Here is a 17,385-nt window from a genome sequence, read left to right as displayed (position 1 = left end):
ATTGCTGGCTTTCGTTTGACACGGTGTTCCGGGAACAGATTAGCATTTTCCACGTCCTGTTCCTTCATTCTCTTCTCCTGCTGTCATCTTCACTCAGTGTCAGATGGGCCAGTGTTAGCTGAACACCAGCAGGCTGTCCTAGCTGTGCCCGCGTAAAACAACAGCTCTTCCCTGGCTTGTCACTGATCAGCCTGTGAATGCTGCCCGCCCTCACTGCATCCTTTGTGCCCTGCTTCAGCACAGCTCTCGCTGTCCTCTGTCCGGTAGTCTTTATCTTGTTCTGTGTCTGCCTGCATTCTTTCTCCGTCTTGTGTTTTATGCTTCTGGCTTCTCTCTCTGTGGAGCTCACAAGGTTTTAATTATTTTTCCTTAATTGCTAATTTCCTAGTCGTCTTCTCCCAGCCTTATTCAGGAATCACAGAAACACAGAATCATTTCAGTTGGAAAAGACCTTCAAGATCATCAAGTCCACCCACCAGCCTGACCTATCCTAAACCGTGTCCCTTAGAGACGTGTCCACACATCTCTTGAATACCTCCAGGGATGAGGACTCCACCACTTCCCTGGGAAGCCCAGTCCAGTGTTTGCTCACCCTCTCCATGAAGAAATTTTTCATAATGCCCAGTCTAAACCTCCCCTGGTGCAACTTCAGACCATTTCCTTACATCCTATCACTTGTCACCTGAGAAAAGAGACACACATCCTCCTTGCTGCAAGCTCCCAGGGAAGTTGTAGAGTGAAATCAGGTGTCACCTGAGCCTCCTCTTCTCCAGACTAAACAACCCCACTTCCCTCGGTCACTCCTTATAAGACTCATTCTCTAGTCCCTTCACCAGCTTTGTTGCTTTGTCTTATTTGCACATGCTAGAGCAACTCAATATCCTTCTTGTAGTGAGGCGCCCAAAACCAAACACAATATTCAAGGTGTGGTCTCACCTGCGCCACACCCAAGGAGACAATCACTTCCCCAGTCCCGCTGGCCACACTCTTTCTGTGACACAAGCCAGGATGCCACTGTCCTTCTTGGCCACCTGGGCACACTGCTGGCTCGTGTTCAGCTGTCAGCCAGCACCCTCATGTCCTTTTTTATCGGGCAGCTTTCCAGCCACTCTTTCCCAAACCTATATTGCTGCATGGGGTAGTTACGGTACAAGTGTAGGGCCCGGCACTTACCCTTGTTGGATGTCATTCAAATGGTTCTTTTGTTACTTTGTCAGTGTGATTTAAGGTGTGTTTGCTGTCAAAAAAAAGACTCCAAAGCTGCTTTTGTGGAGTCAGAAATACACTGTAATCCTGCTAGCAAATTTCACCATTGCAGCCTGAGGATGTTTTTCTCATTACCATTGTAAACCTAATTTGGGGGCTGCTTTTTCCTTCATCAGGAAAGGATTTACTGCATCAGAAGTGTCTGTAGACTACAGCTAGCTCACCGTGCTGACAGTCAAAAACCCCTCCATCTTCCCGTGATTTGCTTCTGCCTGAGACAGCAAGTTTGTGGAGTCTGTTCAGCCCTCAGCTGGTAGAGTGCCAGCTGTAGAGTCCGGATGCCCTAGCACAGCACTTTGAGTCCTTCGGGTCCTGATAGCTGCAATATTAGTGCCATAAAGGGACTGTTTTGTTTCTAGTATTTTTTAAAGGATAGTTACTTTGAAAATAAGATTTCTGCCTCACATTATTGTCATTGGTAGGCAAAGTATATTGGATAGAATAATAGAATGTGACTTAGGAAGCCTTGAGTCTCATATTCTCGGTTTCCAGTCAACACAGCATCTTTAATCTAAATTTTATATACAGAAAAGTTAGTGCTTCATGAGATATAGATGAGTTGTGTTTGCACAGAACTCAAGAATGGCAAGTGAGACTGATGCATGCGGTTTGATGTGTGCTTCTTCTTTTGATCATTTTCTCCCGGCAATTATTTATAAGGGTTGTGGGTTTTTTTCCTAAATTCAGGCTTTGGTTCCACTGGTATATTCACAGAATTACTGAAAATGGCCCAGAGGCTGCTGAACACGTCTTCAGTAGTAACACACTGCATCTGTGAGATAAGATAGAGGGAAATATTTTTGCATTAAAAAGTTTCATTTTGAGATTAGAACACATAACGTCAATCAAATGTAAATATTTTAGGGAAAAGAGATTGCCAGATGTTGAGACATCAATTTTATCAGTAGTTTGTGTATGAATATAATGTCTTTTTCTAACTCTCTCACCTAACAATTGACATATAATAGACAAGACATCATATGTAGAGAATGATTAACGTGTAAATATATGTATAGTTCATTTTGCAAGGGGAAATTTAGAGTTTTCAAAGCAAGGACCCTAGTCTGAGTAAGAAACATTGTACTCAAGTTCCAGTCTGTTTGGTACAGAGTATGGCTAGAGCTGGTTGCAGAAAAAATTAAAGTGATGAAACATCTGATCAGGGAAGGTGCACGGGGTTCCCACCAGCCCTCCGTGATCCATCCACTTTTGTCTTCCCACTCTGTTTTTTTTTGTGTTATTTGGTATTTACCTTATTACGACCCATCCCCATTTCTACATCCCTACTAACTCTCCTTCCCTACCTACGTGCTATTGTTACTTGAGAACACTTTTAATTAGTTTGTATCATACTTGGTTGTTTTGTTTGTTTGTTTTTTATAACCAGACTGACTGCTGGCACTTTCTGCTTCTGCTGTGCATTGGGACTTCATTTGCAACCTATCCCTTCGCTGTGACATCTGTTTTCCATGCCTCTGCTACCTCTGCATGTGGTAAATAATAGGGTGCTTTGTTCTTAGGCTCGTTCAACAGGCTGGCCGGCTGATCCGGTGGTTACAGCTTTGAACTCTGGCAAACCCCTACATTAAATGGAGACGTGAACTGTATTGTTTCTGTGTCCTTTTTTTCATGGTTACTGACTATGAATAAAGAGAAAAACTCTGGGTTTTATCCTGTTAATGGCATCACGTAAGCTACTCTTTCTTCCTTAAATGACAAAGTTCCCATGAAAATTAAAATGTGACATTTTATTTCTTTGAAAAAGGGAGTCTGAAGAATGTGGTGCTGGTTTTGGGATACTGGTATAAGAGTGACACCGAAGACGACAAATCTCACAAAGGTAGCTGAACTGTGTTTTATTAATTTCTATTATTAGTGGAATAGACAATATTATGCTTGACTACCCACTGAGATATGTTTGGAGAGGTGGTGATCAACATTTGATACAGTGTTAGCAAAATATTGTCACTAGTTTTTGTAGTCTGGTGCATTTCTGGGCTCCATACAAACTAACAGTAACTTCCAAAAATGGATCGGATGAAGCTACTCTTTGAAGGGCATGTAATTTGCTGGAAAACTGTATTTAAAGAGTAATAGTGCTTGTCTAATCGGAGAATGTATCGAATGGATTTCCAGAGGGGTTCATGCTAAGCCAGAAATACTCAGTGTTTTCATGAATGATGTGGAGGAAGGAACGGTGAATTTGCTTTTCAGATTAGCAGACACCACTCAGCTAAAAGAAGCCACAATGGAGGACAGGATTAGCATTTGAAATAACCTTGACAAATAGAATAAATGGTCCCAAAGGAAATAGGATACAGTTCTGTAAGGACAGATGCAAGACCTTTTACTTAATTAGGAGTGATCTGTTGTACCAACATGAGGAAATGGTCAGCTTAAACAGCAGTGCTGCAACAAAAGGTTTATAATTGATCACTGGCTGAACGTGAACCAACAGCATCATGTTCCTGCAGAAGAGGCAAACACCTTCTCACACTAGTAGAAAAGTGGCTTCTCTAAGATGTGTGAATTTCTGTGCTCTGCTGAGCTCTGGTGAAGCCTCTGCTGGAGGAGCATTTCCATCTGGGACCCTGCCGAATGATCTGAACTGTTAGGAACAGCCCAGAGGAGTGGAATGCAACCTATGGGGAAACACTGAAGACAAAGTGGTTAATATAAAGAAAGCATAGAGAAGACGTGATGATAGGCTTCAAATGTGTAAATAAAGAGGACGGGAATAAACACTTCAACATATTCCCTGTGGGTAGGATAAAAACTAAGCAGTTTCTGTTACAATAAGGGAGATTTAGCTCAGGCACCAGGAAGAGCTTCCTGACAGTTAGGATGGGGAAGTGCTGGAATAGGAAGATATGAAATCATCTTTGTGGGTTTTTTTTCTTAGTACGGTTACATTTGATGCTCTGATTGATGCTCTTCACCTTTCTCTGATCCCAGCTTCTGAGTTTCTTGATAGTGGGGCAGTAATAGTATAAAGTTAAAGGTGGCAAGTGTAGGTGAGCTGACTGGACTAAAATAAGAATCAGACTTACAGCTGTGTTTTTTACATTGTGATAGTCCCTGCTTATTGCCGTAAGAGCACCTATTGCCTTTTTAGCTTTCTAATCGTATTTCAGAATGCCATTGATTACACAAAGAGTAATCAGACTCTCAGGAACCTTCAGGGCCTTAGTTTGTGAGCCCCTGCTCGTGTAAGTGTTCTCAATTTTCCGTTAAAAGTAATGTTTCTCCAGGAGCAGAGAGTTGTTTGCTTGAACGGAGATCGAAGAAGTGACCTGTTTTCAGTACACTTACTACCTTACGAAATCACTTTTCATTTCTGGTTATAGTGAATGGGTTTTGAGTCTTGTAAGCATTTAGGGTATATCTGCTCAGGAAAATCAAGACGAAATTTTATGCAGGCACCTCAATACTAGCATTGGCTGTAGCTCAGGTAAACACCCTATAGCCCACAGGCACCAGAAATGTTTCTTGAAGTGCTTTTAAATGGTTTAGGAACTGGAATCCAAACTATTGTGCAAGTAGAAATGGCTTGTAACACGTATCTTCATCACCTCACACATAAGGTGGCACACAACTTGGCCTCCAGGTCCTAAACACTGTGCCTCAGAGAGGCAATTTATGAGTAATTAAAAGAAAGAGCAGATAAGCAAAACCACTTCTAATTACGCAATAATAATTCTCACTGTTGCCATTTTCTTTTTTTTTTTCAGAATTACAATCCTGTTTGTCAGTGTGGGACATTAACCTCCCCCATGAAGTGCAAAACCTGAAAAAACATATAGAAATGAGACAGGAACTCGCAGAAAAAATGAAGAGCTTTCCTTTGGAGTGAAAAAAAACACCCTGCAAGTGCTATTCTCTTTTCTAGACTGCTATCGTAGCTTACTGTGCAATATTTACTGCTTCTTGTTGCTGGGCTTTTTAACCCAAAACCAGGAAAAAAAGTGCCATGGGACAGGATCTTCCCAAATCATGGTATACCAAGCAGAAAGAAGGTTTTTATTCTGTAATATTTCAAAGGACAGAAAATTGTTGAGAATTTAAGAAACTGAAGTGTTGTCACGTGTCTGTTTACTTGTTAAATCCCGTTCTGAGCAACTATGGCTCAGCTTCAGGATAACTTTGTTCATCCGGTTTTTGATCCCTGTTAAACTGGTAACAAGCCAGGAGCCTGTAAACGGCTCTTGTTTACTTCATTATCTCTGTTGAGTTGATGCTGTAATAAGGAGCAGAATCTAAGCCTCTGTGTGCTTATTGCAGTTTGCATGTGTGAGTTTTCTCTGATGATTCATATTTTCTTAGTAAGTCAGAGCTCATGACCTTGGGCATGTGAAAGAAAACATGCTATTTTATATAAATAGCAGTGTTTAAGGGAGCATAGCGTGGCTGCATTACTGCTTGTGAAAACAACAGGCAGAAGTGAGGCATCGCTGAATAATAATGAATAATTCCATGAATAATTGACATTTTTCATTGGGATCAGAAAAGAAAGCATACTAAAAAAATAAAATTATTAGTAATAATTTTAATAATAATAAAATAAGATTTCTCGGAATTCAGCATTTAAATACATTAGAGATACAGACCAGCTTCTGCAAGTTGGCGTCCTCTTGCAGTACTGCAGTCTGCCTTGTTCCAAGTGATGTAGGCACATAGCTCTGAACATTACCAGTCGTATATGTCTGTTGTACAGATATAAATGCCAAGAGAAAACAGACAGTGAAAACGCTTGATCTAAATGCTGCTACAACTTGTACCACAAAGAAAGAAGCACGCTGCTGCATCTTGACTGCTAGTTCTTAGTGCGACGTGCTTGTTTGCTTATCTCAGTCTGGGGAAACAAAAAAAAAACTGAGCTTTGATTTAGTCTTGTTTTAATTTATGTGATATAAATCATATTCATGTTTTAATTAATATCATTTTGGCAGTAAGCAGTGAAACCTTGAGGAGTGTAAGAATTAGCTACCTCTTGTGTGTAACTAACTCCACCAGAATTTGTTGCCACACGTCTTCATTCAGGAGATGTATCTCACTGTTCCCTGGCTATTAGTCCAAGCTGCTGCTTACAGCCTTCACTGACCTGCTCTAGGTGCCTTCTTTCTGTCCACCAGAAGACAGCTCATTTTCTTATTGCGATACCAAAAGAACTTATAGGGTGCGCCTGAAATCTCAAGCGGTACCCAGAGCCACTCCTGAGTTTATTTCTAAGGAGCTGAACAAGGGTTAGCGCCACCAGAAGGTTCTCGGATCCAATTTTACAGTTCTGGAGAATTTGTATACTGGGACAAGAGCATTATTGTATCCAACCACTGCAGCCCTTGTTCTATTTTCTGCCTGTGGTTGTGTGTGTACTCAGGATTCCTTTCAGAGATGTACCCTGGTTTTGTTTTGTTTGTTTGTATTTAATGTATTCTTATATTCTTCATACTGAGAATAATTTGCTATTTATATGGAATTTTATAACTCAGAAAATATATATTATTGTATAATCAATACTTTTTTTAAAAAGACAGAATATATGTAATGTGATTATGTTTATTTATAAATCATTTTGACATGTAACTCTTATACCTGTTTATTAAAACCCTGCTTTGTTAATAACATCGTTTACTTTCTCATTGCTGAATTTCCAGGGAGGAGCTTTTCTGTGCAGCTTTTGTTGAGCTTAATCCCTTACATCAGGATCACAGAATCACAGAACTGTAGGGGTTGGAAGGGACCTCCAGAGATCATCGGGTCCAACCCCCCTGCCAAAGCAGGTTCCCTAGAGCAGGCTGCCCAGGCAGGCGTCCAGACGGGCCTTGAATATCTCCAGAGCAGGAGACTCCACAACCTCCCTGGGCAGCCTGTCCCAGTGCTCCATCACCCTCACCGTGAAGAAGTTCTTTCACATGTTGGTGAGGAACTTCCTGGGCTCCATTTTGTGGCCATTGCCCCTTGTCCTGTCCCCACAAACCACTGAAAAGAGGTTGGCCAAATCCCTCTGTCTCCCACACTTCAGTTATTTGTAAACATTAATAAGATCCCCTCTGTCTTCTCAAGGCTGACAGACCCAGGTCTCTCAGCCTTTCCTCATAGGTAGGATGCTCCAGGCCCCATATCATCTTTGTGGCCCCTCTGCTGGGCTCTTTCCAGGAGATCCCTGCCTTTTCGTACCAGGGAGCCCAGAACTGGACACAGTACTCCAGGTGAGGCCTGACCAGGGCAGAGTAGAGGGGGAGGATCGCCTTCCTTGACCTGCTGGCCACACTCCTTTTAATGCACGCCAGGATCCCATTGGCCTTCTTGGCCACCAGGGCACACTGCTGGCTCATGGTCAACCTGTCATCCACCAGGATTCCCAGGTCCTTCTCCCCAGAGCTCCTCTCCAGCAGGTCGTCCCCCAGGCTGTACTGATACATGCAGTTGTTCCTTCCCAGGTGCAGGACGCTACACTTGCTCTTGTTAAACCTCATTTGGTCTCTTCCTGCCCATCTCTCCAGCCAGTCCGGGTCTTGCTGAATGGCAGCACTGCCTTCTGGCGTGTCAGCCACTCCTCCCAGCTTCGTGTCAGCGGTGTACTTGCTGAGGGTGGACACTATTCCCTCATCAGTTCTCAACCCACCTTACTGTCCACTCAACTATCCCACACTTTCTCAGCTTTGCTAACAGGAGTCGAGGGAGACAGTATGCTAAAGTCAAGGTAGATGACATCCACTGCTCTCCCCGTCCACCCAGCTGGTGATGCCATCATAGAAGGCAACGAGGTTGGTCAAGCACAACTTCCCCTTGGTGAATCCATGCTGACTACTCCTCATAACCTTCTTTGCTTCCTTTTGCTTGGAAATGACATCCAGAACAAGTTGTTCCAACACCTTTCCAGGAACAGAGGTGAGACTGGCCTGTAGTTTCTTGGATCCTCCTCCTTGCCCTTTTTAAAGACCAGAGTGACATTGGCTATCCTCCAGTCTTCAGGCACCTCTCCTGTTCTCCAAGACCTTTCAAAGATGATAGAGCGGTTCAGCGATCACCTCCGCCAGCTCCCTTGGCACATGTGGATGCATCCCGTCGGGGCCCATGGATTTGTGTGCATTGATTCCACTCAGACACTCCCAAACCACTCCCTCGTCAAACGGAGAGGAGATCTCCACTTCCCAGACGCTTTCTCCTCCCTCCAGGGTCCAGGAGTCCTGGGGGGCAGTCTTTGAAGCAAAGACCAAAGCAAAGAAAGCATTCAGTACCTCCGCCTTCTCGGCATCCCCTGTTACCAGGGCACCCCCCACCTTGTTCAGCAGGGGACCCACATTAGCCCTAGTCTTCCTTTTACCGTTTACATACTTTAAAAAAAAACTTATTACCCTTTATCTCCTTTGCCAGCTTCATCTCCAGGTGGGCTTTAGCCTTCCTCCCTGCAGGCCCTGAGAACACTCCTATACTCCTCCCAAGGGGAGGGTCCATTTTTCCACATTTCATAGACCTTCCTCTTCCTTTTGATCTTGTCGAGGAGCTCCTTGCTCATCCACGCAGGTCTCCTGCCCCCCTTCCCCAGTTTCCTATTCTTCAGGATGCACCGATCCCAAGCTTGGAAGAAGTGCTGTTTGAATGTTGCCCAGCTCCACCACCTGCGTCAGAAAATTATCTTCAATGTATTGTAGGAACCGTTTGGACTGCGTGTGCCTGGCCGAGTTGCTTACCCAACAGCTGTCTGGATAATTAAAGTCCCCCGTGAGAACCAGTGCCCAGGATCTCGATGCTACTGTCCTTCCTAAAGAGGACATAGCCCTCCACTTCCAGTCATGCAAGCTGTCCCACCACGTCTCCATGATCACGATGAGATCATGGCCCCTCAACCATCCACAGATCTTGAGCTCATCCTGTTTATTTCCCATGCTTCGCGCATTGGTATACAGGCACTTTAGGGAAGCAGCAGGCGCAGTTACGCCTAGAGAAATACAAGAAGAGTCCAGACAGGGTATCAGGAATATTACACATACATGTACCCAGAGCTAACGAGACAAACAATCGACGTTATGATACACTCTTCGGATACAAGAGGCATCAGAAAGTAGTAAGAAAAGGAAAAGAAAAAAAACTTATTGGCCAAGCAAATGGAGAAGTGAATGAGCAAAAGATGACATCTTTCTATCAGACTTCAGTTAGAGAATTTTACAAACAATTCCTCCTGTTATTTTTTTTCCTGGCCTGTCAGTCATTAAAAATCTGAAGACAACTTGCATTACTTGTCTTAAGAGGATGAATTTTTCTGCTCAGAATTAGCAGTTATTGTTTTTTCTGTCTGAATTAGTTTTGCAGCCATACTGTGAACTCATCCCAAGACTACCTATCTGCTGTCTTTTAAATAAAACCTCCAAGGCATTTCAACACGTGTAAAAAAAAAATTCACATGTATTGGCTGTCCACTGCAGCCCTTTTGTGACTTTACCAAATCACTTTGTTCAGTTAGATGGGCGCGCATCCTTTTAACAATTTAGTTAGTTTTTAAGTACATTGACACAGCAAGGTGAGATCTGAGAGTCATACTTATTGCATATTTGTATTTTTAAATCCAGGATTTTTAGGAAAAAAGCACAAACGAGTGCTGTTGTATTAGCAAAGTGAAACTTGGTTTAGCAAAGATTCAGAAGCAAATGCAAGCAAAATTTCCAGTGTTAGCCTTCAAGAATTTGTTCTCGATATTTATGGGCTGTACACCTACTGTATGAAGACAGCAGTGCCCATATGTGCACAGATGTTGGTAAGACTCTTCAACACAAACTAGTTCCTGTTCGATTAAATAACAGAATTACAAGAATGATCAAATTATGAGTTGGTTTTTTTGTTTGGTTGGTTGTTGGGTTTTTTTGCCTGCAGAGTACACTGTGATGAATTTATGGTTCCTGGTATCTACAGTTTATTTATACCGAGGCAGTAAACTGGAAATATTTTTTGAAAGTTATTAAACATTACAATATACCGACGTAGCTATAAAAACCTTTTTTTTTTTTTTTTTTTAAGACTAGCCTACTACAGCTCTGCTAAAACCAATAATAAAAGCAAGTTAAGGCTTTTGTTTTTTTCCTTTCTCTCTGCACTGCTTTGATTTTCTTGCTGCCTGAGAAGGCAGCAGCAGATTACAGTCATGTTTGTTAAACTCTGCTGTCAATCCCTACAAAGGTTGTCAGTAATTAGAGAGCAGAAACTTTAATTAAATACATAAATGTTACGTCTCTTATGTTTGTGACTATTCACTTCCAACACAGCCCATTAGTGTTAGTGACCTGAAAAGTCAAAATGGATAGAAAAGGGGAAAGAAATGAAAGATCTTTTGTGGCAATTCCATTGTTTTGCCTTTTTCTGCACCTTTTGTTTATCTGCCTTTTGCTGTGCTTGTCCCATGCCACCTCATGGTGCCGCTATCAGATGCCATGGACATACGCATGGGAGATGCACAGAGCTTTTTGCTGTGGTGGGATTTGACCCTGCTAACAGCTGGAGGAGCAGCACAGAAACAATTTTGCAGTCTGGAAGCACACAACAGGAGAAGAAAAGAGAAGACAATGACGAAGAGAAGAAAGATGCCCAGCTGAGGGCACGCAGCCCCAGCTTGACTGCCCTGGCTGCAGCGTGCGACAGCTGCCACCTGCCCTCCTGCAGCAGGACATCACATCACGGACTCGAAGGACAGGCTCTGGCCTCACCCAAAGGTGCTGGGTCCCCAACAGTGCCAGGAGCGCAGTGACCCAGACCTCCGGCATCGCCCCCTCTTCTCCTGCCCTACATTTTGACAGCTCCTGCCAAGCTCTGCCCACACAGGATCATGGTAGAGAACAACTGAGCTGCAAATAAATGAACTTTGGTACATTAGTGCTTGGTCCTGCTGCTTTTCATTGCCTTGACATCTCTGCAGTCACCTTGAAGGCATCTGCTCGCCCTCACCGCTCCCCAGCAGGGCTGAGCAGCGCTCCCAGGCTCCAGCAAAGGAGCTAAGGCCAAGAGGCTTAGAAAACAGTTGGTTTCACGCTGTCACCTTCAAAAGTCACAGTAAATACGTAATAACTGCAGAGGTAGCGTGCAGCTGGCTCAGCAGAGGGTTGGGGCGGCTTCGTGTGGTGAAGTTCCTGGAAGACAGATGGTGGTCCTGTCCCCATGGCCGACCCCAGCGCCTCGGCCTCCTCAGCTCTTCTGCCCGTCCCAATTACTGCCTGCTGACACACAGCAGCTCAACAGGCTGCAGCAGCCCAAAACAAGGATGGAAGATCAGAAAAAACACCTGATTTTTCCTCAGAAGATGTTGGACATCAACCCAGCCACCTCCCCCTGTGCAATGGGCTGGGGGCACAGGGAAGCAAAAAAATAGCAGCTCCTGTCATCATCCCCCACCGGTGCCTACATCCCAAGATGGTGCTGTTGGCGTGGGGACGGGGATATATCCCTGCACGTTCCTCCCTGGGGGGCTGACAGGGATCTGGGCTGCAGAGGGCACTCATCACGGCAGCAGAGTGAGGCGGCGGCCATCTTGTGAAATGAGCCCATCATGTCCCCAGCTGCTGGGCACCTGCCCCAGGCCTCTCCTCGGGGCCGGGACAGCAGCAAAAGTGGGGTCCAAAGCCAGAAAACACCCCTAAATCCTGCCAGGCATGGACAAGCCCTTACACAAACATCTGGGGAGGCTAATTACACACACTAGCTCTGTTATATTGCTGAAAGCATTTCCTGCCGAGCGCTTGCATAAAGCCATGCGAACATTGCCATTTTTAAGCCCTCTACCTTGATGCTTAGAGCAGGGCTGACCCTTCTCCACCTTGTCCCAGCCAGACCTCTCTGGGAAGAAGGGCATTTGGTCTTCCTTCAGGGATCCAGCTGCTCGTGGTGCTGCTGGCCAGGTAAGGGGAGATGTTCCCTCCTGCCCGACGGCCACGGACTGCTGCAGCCGCAGCTCTTTCTGCGTTACTCTAACACTGTCGGGTTTAGGCAGCTGGTGTATCTCAAAGGAAGCTGTTAAATTGCATTGCACAAGGTTCAATGAGTTTGATAGCACTTTGAAGAGGTCTGACTTTGAAAGCTGGATTTCTGAACCTAAAAGGAAAACCCTTCTGCAGAGCCCCTGCCCCCTGGCTGAGGCTGCAGAGCAATAGCATCCCCAGCTGGGCGGAGGCAGCCAGGCCCAACCACCACAGTTGGTCACACCTGCTCTTAATAACTAACTGCTAGCCAGATAATTAAGCTTTGGTAATTAGCAATTCTCAAATATTTTCCATGCATCAAAATTCACCTCTTCCCCCCCCCTTCCCCCCCATAATAATTGTATGAGCTGAGCGTTCTGCAAAACACAGAAAACCTCACAACACATTCATGCTTTCGTTTTCCTTACAAATAATAATAATAATAAAAAAAATCAATTCCCAGGTATTACAGCTAAATCCAGGAGGGGACACAAACACCTGAGCTCTGCAGGGGCTAAGAAGTGCAACTCTCTGGTCCAGCATCACGACTGCGCAGAGCACTGAGTCCTGCTGGAAAAGCCTCAAGTCCCCATAGCTGAAGCTGGAACAAAAAAAAAAAAATGAGGGATGCCCAAGGTGGGTGGTTTTGCAAGCCATGTCACTTCTCGGTGGCACTGGCACTGAGAAAAGTCTTGGAAAAGGCAGATGCCGACAGGGTATCAGGGTACGGGGGGAGACACCTGCTTACAGGATGCTGGTGGCCTTGGTCCTGGAGATGAGCAGGGATGGTCCTTCCTGGAGCAGCTCAGAAAGCCTCTGGCCTCCACAAATCCAAGCCTGGAGATGAGGGCACAGACAGGCAATCTGCACAGTCTTGCCCAACTTGCCTTGTCCATGGTGAGGCTCCTGGCTGGAGACTACAGCCCACAACACCTCCGGTGTTGGCACAGCGAAGCTGAAACAACAGCTTCTTCCTGGGACAGTGGAGACCTGAACACGGCTGCCTGCAGGGCCTCTGCTCACCCAGAGCCTGCCAGGCACCCGTTTGCAATTGCCTCTTGCCCCCAACACCGGGTTCCTCCCCAGCTCAAGCCAAACTTATCTCTGTTTCACACCTCAAATGACTGGACCTCACACTTTGAGCATCTCTCCCTCTACATGTCAAAAAAAAAAAAGTCACAAAACCAGATTTTGCTAGAATCTTTTTATGTGGAAGCCAGAAGGCTTTCGTTGGCCTTCAGCCCTCCCCCACAGAAGGCAGGCTGTGATGCTGCCGCCCAACATCAGTTTGTGCTTTAATGAATTATGAACCAGCAGTTCAGTTCTGGGGCCTCTGGGAAGCAGACCGAAGCAGCTGCAGACAGCACGCGTAAGAGAGCAGCTGTGCCTTGAGCCGCACAGCAGCAGAAGGGAGCACACCCCACGCCACTGCTCTAATCTGTTTGCCACCTCAAGGACACTCAGGATGCCCTCCCTTTGTGCCCAGGTCGATCTCCTCCCCAGCCCCTGCACCAGCCAGCATCAGCACCCAAGGTGCCCCTGCACTGGGCAGCCAGGGCGGGATTTTTACAGTTAAAGCACCCAGAGCAGGTAATCAGGCCTCAGCTGAAGTCCTGACACAGCAGCGCTTCCTTTTTGTCCTTAGCAGGGCTTTGATCGAGACCTTGGGAGGGCAGAACAAAAACACCACGCACTTGGGGTCAGCCAGCATCACCCCCTGAACTCGGCATGGCTGTGTCCATCCCTGCCGGTGAGGGCCCCCCGCTGCTGTCAGCGCAGCACTTCACCTCTTCCTTCCTATTTTCATGTAAGTTTGGCAATTTTCCATCAGACTTCCACACCAACATCCACCGGGCAAACTAAGGACAGGACCAGGAGCGGAGCTATCTTGTCACTGCGCAATAAGCGCTTTTAGAGGCTGACACTGCGAGCTCTCTGTTTACCTGGAGCGACACCAACAATTCTAGCACAGCGCCACTGAGAATTACAGAAATTGAAACCACCTCCCTTGGGGGCTAACACAGGAGCAGGAATTCTGGTGGAAGTCCTGGGAACGGGCTGAAAGTCCTGCCACACACCTTCAGCTCCGGCAGCGCTGCAGAACTCGGGGCAGCCTCGGCACCACCCAGGTGACACCAGAGGACACCTGGAGCGAGGTGCAGGACAAGAGGTGACGCTCGCTTCCAGATCCCTGCACAGAAATGAACCACCAGGAGCATCGCTACGGGAGTAGTGACTGCGACTGGCCCAGAAGATGCTCTGGCACTCCTTGCACCCTTGTCAGTTCTTGCAGGAGATTGCTGGGGAGAGGAAATAGTCACAAAGCTTGTGCACAGCAACAACTCAACAAATGCTCGTGCAGCCCCAAGGTCCAGCTGCAGCTATCGGACAGCAATAGGCTGCATGCGGCATCCTTACACAAAGCATAACTCCTATTCATTGAGCGCGCGCACAGAAGATGGAGAGAAGCCTCCGCAGCTCTTGATGCACCCGACAATACGTGAGACTGCCAAGTCGGGGTCTTGCCCATTTACAGTGATCAGAATCCACAATCAAGGATCAGAGAAGGATCAGAGAAGGGCTACTGCAGGGAGGAGGAGGAGGTTACTTTGTGTATGGGGACTGTAAGGTGGAATTAAAACACAGAGAGAGCTGCAAGGAGGCAAAACTTTAAGCCATACCTCTCCCAGGTAGAGAGCCAACGATCTCAGTGGGAGTGAATTGCTTACAGTTTCTTCTGGCCACCTCCAATTTCTCACCATTACACCGGAGAACTTCTTCGCCAGCAACAAACAACTTCTGCACCAGCTGCTTGGTATAAAATAATTGCAGCAGGCTCAAGAACTGAGCAAAGCAGGAAGCCGGCATCGTTTCATTGCCAGTAGCAGAAAGGCAGCAGCGAGAAAGGGGGAGGCACCTCCAGAAGGGCCCGTGTCTCCGCATCCTGAAGGGAAGAGCAGGCCTGCACATGCTGTAGGGATGCACAAGACCTCTGCCACTGGACTCAGAAAGCCGTGCCGCTGCCCCCCACAGTTAAAATGGGTAAAACTGAGTAGTGAAGAAGTTGCTCTATGACAGGGCTGAAAGCTTGCTCCCTCAGCAAAATTGTCTTGTAAGGGCAGAAAAGGGAAACCTCTGCTCACCAAAGCACCTCGGACTCACAGAAGACTCATCTAGAAAGACAGGAGAAGGTGATGCTGCCTTGCTCCTGTGCCAGGAGGAACTGGAGATGCTTGGGAAAGGACACTGAGCCACGGCAGAGGAGAAAGATGAAGCATCTCAGTACGCTGACCTGCAGCACCAAGCCTTTGCTAGGGCACGGGAAGCAGCAGGCAGAGTCCCGTAGGGCTTTGAGAAGCGTTAGCAACTCGACAGCTGTGTACGCAGGCAAGGGCATTTTCTCTAAACAAGAGACTACCACCAAGTCCAAAACACCAGACATGTCTTACATTAACCACGTGTTTATTAGCATGGTTTAATTAACCAACTTGGTTTATTAATTTTAACATCATTATCAGAGATGTGATCAATGTGAACACACTCCTCCTGCTTTAAGTAGTGTGGGCAATATATTTATTAACCAGGGCACCCCTGGAGCCACATCCTCTCACACAGAACTGAACGGCCGAACGACAAGGCACAGGCTGACTCCCTGACCTCGCTTCTGTCCGTACGGTTAATCACGGCCGAATTTATCCCAAATGTCTGTCTGCCCCTGACAGTTCCTAAGCAACGGTGCTGACTGCTCAGAGCTCAGCTCGTCACATCGGTCCTTGAAGAGCTCAGAGGGAGGATCTCCGTGAGCCACCTCCCGAGAACAGGAGGCACCCAGGGCAGAGCCAGTGGCTGCAGAGACACTGCAGGAAGCCAGGTGGGTGCTTTTTGAGATGGGAAGAGTTGAATTTTAAGTTGAAATTACTCCGACATTTCTAGTATGAGAATTTCAAGGGGAGTGTTTTTTTTTTGTTTTTTTTTTTTTTAAGAAAATCTCCTACTTAGGTTAACGCAATCCCTCTTCCACTACTGAGCATGAATTCATCTCGATTCATCTCTACTCCTGAGCGTGAATTCATCCTCCTCAGTTCCATGCCAGCAAGAGTCCCAAAACATCTGCTAGGAAAGCCAGAGACAAAGAACGGAAGGAGCCCAAGGAAGGGAAGTTTCCTTCTCCATTCTTACGCCCACTCTACTCGCATTTCACCGCCTGTCCTGCAACAGGCACTGCACGCCACAGAAGGTGGTGAGGACGGAGCGACCCCCGGCTCTCCAGCTGTAGCCACAAGACGCAGCAGGAGGCTGTCGCAGGAACCTCCGTGGCTTCCCCGTCACACCGCCTGCCTGCACGCACCCCAGCACAGCCCGCTCGTGTCGCGCTCCCCCGATGCAGGGAACGCAGCACATCGGCCAGCATGCAGCCGTTATTACTACAATTACATGAATTTACTCCCTATTTCAGCTCACAATCAAATGAGCCCTAAAACCAACAGGGTTACTCGAGAAATACCTGCTCACGTTCCTTCCCCACTTTCTCTTGGGAATTAAGGCACCGTTTCCCAGGAGAGAAAGGCAGCAGCCGGGCAAAACCCAAACCATTCCTGCTGAAAGCAGGACAGAGCTTTTGCCCAGAAACACAGCTGAGAGGAACAGGGCTGCCACAGTAGTCTGTAAGACATGCTAATGAATACGCCTTACAAAGGTTAAATTTCTTCATGTGCTCCCTTCTCCAGTATCATGTTAGAGACAAAGATAGAAATACATGATTTTGATCTTGTTCCTGACCCAGAAAACGATCATATTAATCACCATCAGGATTTGATTTCCCTTGGGAAGCCCAATCCTTTCATTTCTTTCCATACTCCACTCACTTTTTGCCTACAACATAGGTAAACATGACAAAAAAAAAACATTTCAAGGAACTGTTTTCTCTGGAACCCCCTTGCACATCCTGGCTAAGGTAATTAAAATGTGTGGTGCAAGGCTAAGTAGCACCAGCTGTAACGACCAAACCCTCTGCAGGGAGAAGGCAACTGGCCCCAAACAGCGAAGTTCAGCCGATCCTGCACTCAGTCTGCAATGCAGTGCCTCAGACCTGGAAGTCAACCCCAAATTCTCTCCCATTAGCAGCCAGCTGTCACGCAAGCTCTGCTCTAGCCAGAATATGAATACGCCACACGAG

The 17,385-nt window shown here is 46.4% G+C and overlaps 1 protein-coding gene across 2 annotated transcripts in view; it reads left to right on the top strand.

Moving 5' to 3' along the window:
* LRRK2 (leucine rich repeat kinase 2) overlaps positions 1–16,187 on the top strand; it is an 80,483-nt gene extending 64,296 nt beyond the window's left edge. For both annotated transcript variants that reach the window (XM_080561439.1, XM_080561438.1), the window contains 2 exons: positions 3,032–3,106; positions 4,998–16,187. In XM_080561439.1, the coding sequence (XP_080417565.1) occupies positions 3,032–3,106; positions 4,998–5,119 (197 nt within the window). In that variant the 3' untranslated portion in view covers positions 5,120–16,187. The remainder of the gene's footprint in view (positions 1–3,031; positions 3,107–4,997) is intronic.
* The last annotated feature ends 1,198 nt before the right edge of the window (positions 16,188–17,385 follow it).

The sequence above is a fragment of the Anser brachyrhynchus genome (assembly GCF_964034855.1).
Source record: "Anser brachyrhynchus genome assembly, chromosome: 1".
In the NCBI taxonomy this organism is placed as follows: domain Eukaryota; kingdom Metazoa; phylum Chordata; class Aves; order Anseriformes; family Anatidae; genus Anser; species Anser brachyrhynchus.
Note: the sequence above shows the minus strand (reverse complement) of the source record. Positions and strands in the feature narration are given on the sequence as shown.